The 6,816-nt window shown below is 44.3% G+C and overlaps 3 protein-coding genes across 3 annotated transcripts; 1 reads left to right on the top strand and 2 right to left on the bottom strand.

Moving 5' to 3' along the window:
* The first annotated feature begins 1,521 nt into the window (after window positions 1-1,521).
* LOC103641778 (uncharacterized) lies at window positions 1,522-2,395 on the top strand. The gene is made up of 3 exons (XM_008665113.3): window positions 1,522-1,667; window positions 1,742-1,934; window positions 2,019-2,395. Exons 1-3 carry the CDS (start codon window positions 1,555-1,557, stop codon window positions 2,313-2,315), a joined length of 603 nt encoding a protein of 200 aa, XP_008663335.2. The 5' UTR covers window positions 1,522-1,554; the 3' UTR covers window positions 2,316-2,395.
* A 114-nt stretch (window positions 2,396-2,509) lies between these two features.
* LOC109943199 (uncharacterized) lies at window positions 2,510-3,261 on the bottom strand. The gene is made up of 2 exons (XM_020546131.1): window positions 2,928-3,261; window positions 2,510-2,861 (listed from the first exon to the last, which is right to left on the bottom strand). Exons 1-2 carry the CDS (start codon window positions 3,222-3,224, stop codon window positions 2,535-2,537), a joined length of 624 nt encoding a protein of 207 aa, XP_020401720.1. The 5' UTR covers window positions 3,225-3,261; the 3' UTR covers window positions 2,510-2,534.
* A 131-nt stretch (window positions 3,262-3,392) lies between these two features.
* LOC109943021 (protein MAIN-LIKE 1-like) lies at window positions 3,393-6,176 on the bottom strand. The gene is made up of 8 exons (XM_020545761.3): window positions 6,087-6,176; window positions 5,844-6,010; window positions 5,265-5,771; window positions 5,001-5,187; window positions 4,710-4,918; window positions 4,325-4,619; window positions 4,172-4,255; window positions 3,393-4,095 (listed from the first exon to the last, which is right to left on the bottom strand). The coding sequence occupies exons 1-8, from the start codon at window positions 6,156-6,158 to the stop codon at window positions 3,817-3,819; spliced, it is 1,800 nt and encodes a 599-aa protein (XP_020401350.2). The 5' UTR covers window positions 6,159-6,176; the 3' UTR covers window positions 3,393-3,816.
* Window positions 6,177-6,816: the final 640 nt, after the last annotated feature.

Below are 6,816 nucleotides of genomic sequence, written 5' to 3' on the forward strand. Positions count from 1 at the left end.
CAATCCTATGGTGGGATTAAATCCATTAACAAATCAATGTGACTTTCAAAGCTAGTTATTCTTTTAATCCATGGATTCTAATGTAAACTTGTGCAATATCTCATGGATTTGTTCCATACCTAATGGGCTATGGATAGAATCCATATCTTCCATAGTTTAAAAAATTTCCAAACCTTTGGGTTATATTCCATGATGGGTTTAACCGAATAAAAAAAATTAAGTAGTCATGGATTATTTTGGGACATGGATTGAGGCATGGATTTAATTCCAATCCATGCTAATCCAAAGCGGGATTGGTGTAAACGAACAAAGCCTTAGTGAGTATGAGTATGACTGTGTGTAAATTGGATATATTTATCCAATGCCATCCTAATGAGGAAGGAGAGCTTTGCTGGGCGTTGTTCCTTACACGTGTTCCCCGCCGGCCACACGTGGAGCCGCCGTGACGGCCTGACCGGAGACGCGACGCCGAGCGGGCGGCGCTGGCCAGGATCGCGGCCGATAAGGCCTGCGCCCATGGGCCACGGGGCACTGGCTGCCAGCATACAGAAAAGCGGCGCACGGCTGCGTGGTGACTGGTGAACAGGTTACAACCTTGCAGGGGGGCAGGGTCTCCGTGTTGTATAGCTGTTTGATGGTCCGGCTGTGGTTTGTTTAGGAGACCAAAATCGTATCATCGTACTGTATTATATTATGGGGTTATTGCATGTTATTTATTTATTTTAGATATAGTGAAATGAGACTAGACATTATATATATACACACATATATTTCATTTTGATTGGAGTTATATAAAAAATTAGTTATTTTACTCTATCTCTACCACTACCAGGCTACCAGCCGTTTGGAGGCCGAGCCGCCGAAGACACGAGCGATGAGCAACACCGGCACTTTCTGAACAAAGACTAGACGAAGACGTCCATAGAATGATAGAAAGCGTGCCGTTTCATTCTCTCGTGAGGACGTCAGCAGCTATGAGTAGTTGCAGCGTGATGCGGACATTGCACTTGGAGAAGAATAGGAGATCTTCGCTTTCGGCAGCACCGTTTTTGTCCCTCAAGAAGGGAAAAAAAGCGATAAAGGCACTTGTGTTGGGCGCACGGCGGAAGCGCAGCACCCAGCGCCCGCCCGGCGAAGCCCCCCTGCTGCTCTCGGCAATAAGAACGGGTAAAAACTAAAGAGTGAGGCATCTGTAAGCGCTGACGCACGCACGCCCGCGCGGCGTGCCGCGGCACGGCAGGAGCAGAGCAAGCGCGCAGCGACTTGGCCGGCACGGAACGAACGCGTCGGCCGCACCAACTTTTTTGCAATTTGGCCCTTTTCGGGTTTTTTTCCCACATTTATGCCCCTGGCAGTTTCATTTCAAAAAATGGACCCTTAGCTCGGCGCCGTCATCATTGGCGCCGAGCATGTGTGTGCCGGCGCCAATACTATTGGCGCTTATACGTCAGACGCCGGTGGGATCTGGATTGACGTGGCACGTACCTCGGCGCCATAGATCTTGGCGCCGAGGTAGGCGCCCGGTCAACGACGCCTACCTCGGCGCCAAGATCTATGGCGCCGAGGTACGTTCCTATAAATAGTACCCTACGTCTGGCTTGTTGCTGTGCTCATTTCAATTCTTCTAAACTAGAGATGTCTAGGCGTGGTAAATATGCTAAACAAAGGTAAGTTTTGGATCTGCCTCTTATTTTGTGAGTCTATTATATTTCTGATTGTTATAGAGTTTATGGAAATTTAGGAAGGGTCCTTTGACCGGAACTGCCTTCGACCCGCTGCCTTTGCCAAGTGGTGTTCCAGTGCCTATGTGTTTTTGTGGTGATCCTTGTAAGGTCGATAAGTCTGAAGATCATGACACCTATCGACAGAGGTATTGGATGTGTGCTAACTTTGCATTTGAGCCAACTGTTGTTCAACGTCGGATGAATTTAATGGTGAGAATAGTCTTGTAATATGTTTACATTTGTGAATGTTTTTGTAAATGTTTTTTTGCGTACTAATAATTGCACATTTTGTAGACTCCTCCACCGCTATGTGATTTTGAGCAGTGGATTGACACCGAAATATCAGAGAAAGATAAGAAGTGGCTGGAGAATCTTCAAAAGTGGGATGCAGAGGACAAAGAGAGGATGAAAAAAAGACGAGAGGAGCTTGCTGCCGAGCAACAACGTGAAGACGAAGAGAAAATGAGGCGTGTTGCTGAATGCAGGGAAGATAAGGAGAAGAAGCTTGAGCGTGCACGTCGTGCAAAGGAAGCAATGGAGGAGAACCCTGATGCATTTCGCAAAGGCAAATGGCCCCGTTGTACTCAGTAGTATTGGTGTTTTATTTGAAGTTATGTAATAATGAACTTATTATTCGGTAATATGTATTGTCGAACAATGATATTTCGTAATGAATTACCTTCAAATTGATGAAAAATTACATAAATACATAATTCATGAAAAGTAGATTTAAAGCAATTCTTGAAGGCGACTTGAAGCAATTGAAATAGATAACCAACACGCTAAAAGCAATTGATACATAAGAGTTTTCTAGTAGTGCTCCCACATTCCAAATTGAGTTGAGCCTTCCCCATAGTATCCTCCCATTGTTGGTGTCTGCTGTGGGTGCGGTGGAGACGACGGAGGACCAACATTCTTGTTGTGACAAGGGCAGCAACAATATGGATCTGGGCATACTTGCACCTGTGAAGCACCACCATTGTTTGTGTCTCTTTCTTCCTCATCATTTTTGTTGCTTACTTCTCTCTCTAGATCAAATATCCTATTCTGTAGGTAGGATATGTATTCCGCATGAGGAAAAATTGGACGAGGATCTACCCAACGAGTGAACCCACAATTCTCCTTGACCAATGAATGCTGCATAAATGTTTATAGTTAGTTCCACCATGTATTTAGAAAAAAGGACTAGAAATTAATTTGTACATATGCATAAGGACATCTGAAGAAACGCCGGCCTCCATCAATTCCACCCTCAACGAACATCTGCACCAAGCAATCCTCGCCATGCATGCACTTCGGCCAATCTTCTCTCCTATTATCGTAGGACCTAAGTCTAACCTCTTTGTTGAAATCTTTTTTACTTTGAACTGGAAAGTTAAAAACCGCCTCTTCAAAAAAATCTGGACCAAGAGGGCCATCAAAAGACATTGGAGTTAACTTCCCTCCATCCTTTCGTCTCTCATTTACCGCACCCTTGCCCCTAGAAGACCCTGAAGCCATTCTATTGCACAATGAAGCAAATGTACAAAGGATCGTGTATATATAGGCTAAAGGATAGATAGTGTAATAGATTATAAACATCAGATATGTACAAAAACTCTGAAAGGGCTATGTTCTAGTTCTGAAAAGGCTACATGTCCTACGCTATGTTCTTTTTCTGAAAAGGCTATATATACAATCCTGAAAAGGCTATTTTTACACTCTGAAAAGGCTATATAAGCACTCCTGAAAAGGCTACGAAATGGATCTGAAAAGTATAGATGCTAGTCCTAAAATTAATGCTTCTGAAAAGGCTATGTAATAGTTATGTAAAGGCTACATGACATAACCAACAATTTCACAAAATTTCGGCAGAGTTTTCTCTGTTTTTTGTCAATCCAAGACATACTCATAGATAAGCATAACATACAAGTGCATACAATTGTAAACAATTCCAAGCAAGCTCATAAAAGTCTAAACAAGTTCATTACAAGTCCATAGAATTCATACAAGTCCATTAAAATGTCATACAAGCCCGTAGAGGCCAAATGAGTCCATTACAAGTCTATATAATTCATACGTTACATAACAAGTCCATAGAGTCCAAACCAATTCAACGTCTCCTAGTCTTACCCTTGCCTAAAGCGTCGGTGCCTGGAGTGTAACGTTGTGGAGAGCGGTGTCGCCTACGATCCTGTGGTTGTAATGGCTGTGTCGAAGGAGCCCCCTCGAGCTGTGAAGGTCCTATCTCGTCGTGATCGTAGTCGAAGCCAGCACCAAGACCTGTGGAGGGCGTTGCTGTGTCGGTACACGATGGTACATGGACGTCATGTGCAACAGTAGTCCTGCAGCCACAGCGAGCAGCAGCTCCACGTAGGCGCCTAGATAAACGCTGCATGCCAAAGACATATTAGTTTACAACATATTCATAACACGCTAAAGGCTATAAACGATGCATGTGGGCTTACCTGCAAGAAGCTGCGCATGCTGCTGTCGCCCGTAGTCAAAAGTTGGCGATCAATGTCCTCTACCGACCGTCGCAATGTGTTACCCTGTACAACACAATTTGCATCACACATACTATTTATACATGTCGAGTATTAAAATCGAGTAAAACTTACCACTCGATCTAATATGGGTGCCGCCTCCACTTGGGTTCCCAGTCTAGTGGTCAGGTCATACTCCGTTTCTTCATCGTCTGAAGAATCAATGTCGGCGTAGTCTTCCGCTGTCCACTGCTGGCGAAGCTTACAACGAGTCGCACCCTGGTACCAAGCTTGGTACCGCCTGTAATCACTATTGTTGTGCAACTCATCGTTGGAATATACATTCTCAGCACCCGATTCCCAATCATTTACTAATATCAGATGATGTTGACGAAAGTCCGTTATCTTCTTTTGCTTCCGCCGGTCAAATCTACACACAAATCATATCATATAAATAACACAAAGTTAAGAATGATTGATGTTATAAATTGCAAACTGGATTTATAGATTGCGAACTTACTTGTGTAGCTCCTTTGAAGTAGGAACATCTTCAACCGGCCATAGCTGGTTCCTACCAAACTGTCTCTGAACCCTGTGAGGTAGGTGCCACTCAACACACCAGAAACAGACCAAAGGACATTGCATCATATAGAGTTCATCTTCACTGCTGCATACTACACTAAAGATCATCCCAGCATACTCAGGTGCGTTGTATGGCTGCCATGTGACCTAAAACAAAAATGAAGCAATCTATGTTAAGTATAATAAAACAAATTTCATAACGATAAGTTTTTCATTGTTGAGTACTTACGCTAGAGGCAGAAAGGGTGTCAAACTCGTTAACATACTCCATGTATGCCCTCTTAGCTCTCGCAAAAGGAGCTGCCACTTGGTCCCAAATATAAGCATACGTCGGTCGAAGACGATCATTTCCATGAATCATCCATGGCCAGGGTCTAGGCTGGAAAACACGTGGTCGACCAACTGGTATGCGAAACCTGCAAAATGAAATTTATGTTAGTAAGTAATATAGCCTTATTAAATAAAATTTTGAAGACTTCGGTCCAAGACGTACCACATCCATATCTGCAGGAGGTAGACGCAACCGCCTATAGACGAAGAGGAGGACGTACGACGGCAAGCTTCACAAAGCTGCCGGTACAAAAAAGAAAGCACAGCGGAGCCCCAACTGTACTGTCCAGCTGTATCCCAGTCGGTTAGACATGGGATGTACATCCAGGACGCGCAGTCTCCTGTGGCGTCTGGGAAGAGGACACAACCAAACATGTGCAAGATCCAAGCTCGACAATAGAACTGGACTGTAGCCTCATCAGCATCAGCAGGGCACACACCAAAAGACTGACGGAGCCATGTGATGCCTACTCCAGCAGTCCGTTCAACGCCCTCAGGAGGAAGCTCCCTACCAAGAAAGGCCTCAACTCTAGCCCTCCATCCGTCAGAGTCACATTGGCCTGTCACTGCTCTGCCACCAACATTGAGTCCAAGTATCTTCTGTGCATCCTCTAATGTGACTGTCATCTCACCAAAAGGAAGATGAAAACTATGTGTCTCAGGACGCCACCTACATAATTAAAAAAAATAGTGTAAAAGAGCTCAATGATTCAAGAATATTTTTATAAAATCATAACAATACCTGTCCACAAGTGCAGTAATGGCCGCCGAATCAATAGTAGGCAACCCGCGTCGTAACTGGTAAGATATTACATCTAGACCTGCTCGTCTGAGGTAATTAGTGTACCTGTCGTCGAACACCATGTCTAGGAACCCATTGTGTGTCCTAGAACGAAGCGTTGCTAGGTCCTACACGGAAAAATATTATATAAGCAACACCATTTGTACAACAACAAATCTACAAAAGATATTTACAATTAAATACCTGGCCTTCCGACAGAAGGCGCCCCCGGTGGCTCTCGTCGTAGAACGGGTCGAGAAGGTGGAACTGTGCCATCCTACAAAATGAAATTAATGTTAGTAAGTAATATAGCCTTATTAAATAAAATTAAGGTAGTATCATTAAACTAAAAATACAAACCTCGCTAATCTGCCAACGACAAGTGCGTGAATTATGACCAAGTCTACCGCACTTGCCACACTCATACTGCTCGGGGTCGGTAAGAAATGGTGTTCTCCTTCCCCTTCTACTCCTACCACCAACCTGATCCATAACCATCTTGTGCCTCGTCCTCTTCCTGGATCCACGCTTGGTCCAACGACTACTTGGATCAGCGACATACTTTGGGCCATCGTACGGAGGCCACTCACCCGCGTCACGATAAGGAATAAATCTTGGACTCCAAGTCAACACTAGTTTATCAATAGTAAACTCTTGAGGTATCCTCCTCTCTAAGTCAAAGTTACGAGCTCGAGCAGCTGCGATTAGATGAGAACATGGAAAATGGTATTGCCTGGGTGCGCCACAAGTACATGACAAGTCATTAAGGACAACCACATGCTTCCTCGACTCTTGTGACTCGCCGTCAGAAGTAGTACCAGCTTGAAGGAATACCTCATATGTCCCTGACTGTAAGTCAAAACAATCAACAGTGTGTGTGTTTGCCCTTTCCTTTGCCTTCTCTAGAAAGGTCTTAGGCTTTGGAGCCCATCTC

Source organism: Zea mays, chromosome 10 (assembly GCF_902167145.1).
Source record: "Zea mays cultivar B73 chromosome 10, Zm-B73-REFERENCE-NAM-5.0, whole genome shotgun sequence".
Lineage (NCBI taxonomy): Eukaryota > Viridiplantae > Streptophyta > Magnoliopsida > Poales > Poaceae > Zea > Zea mays.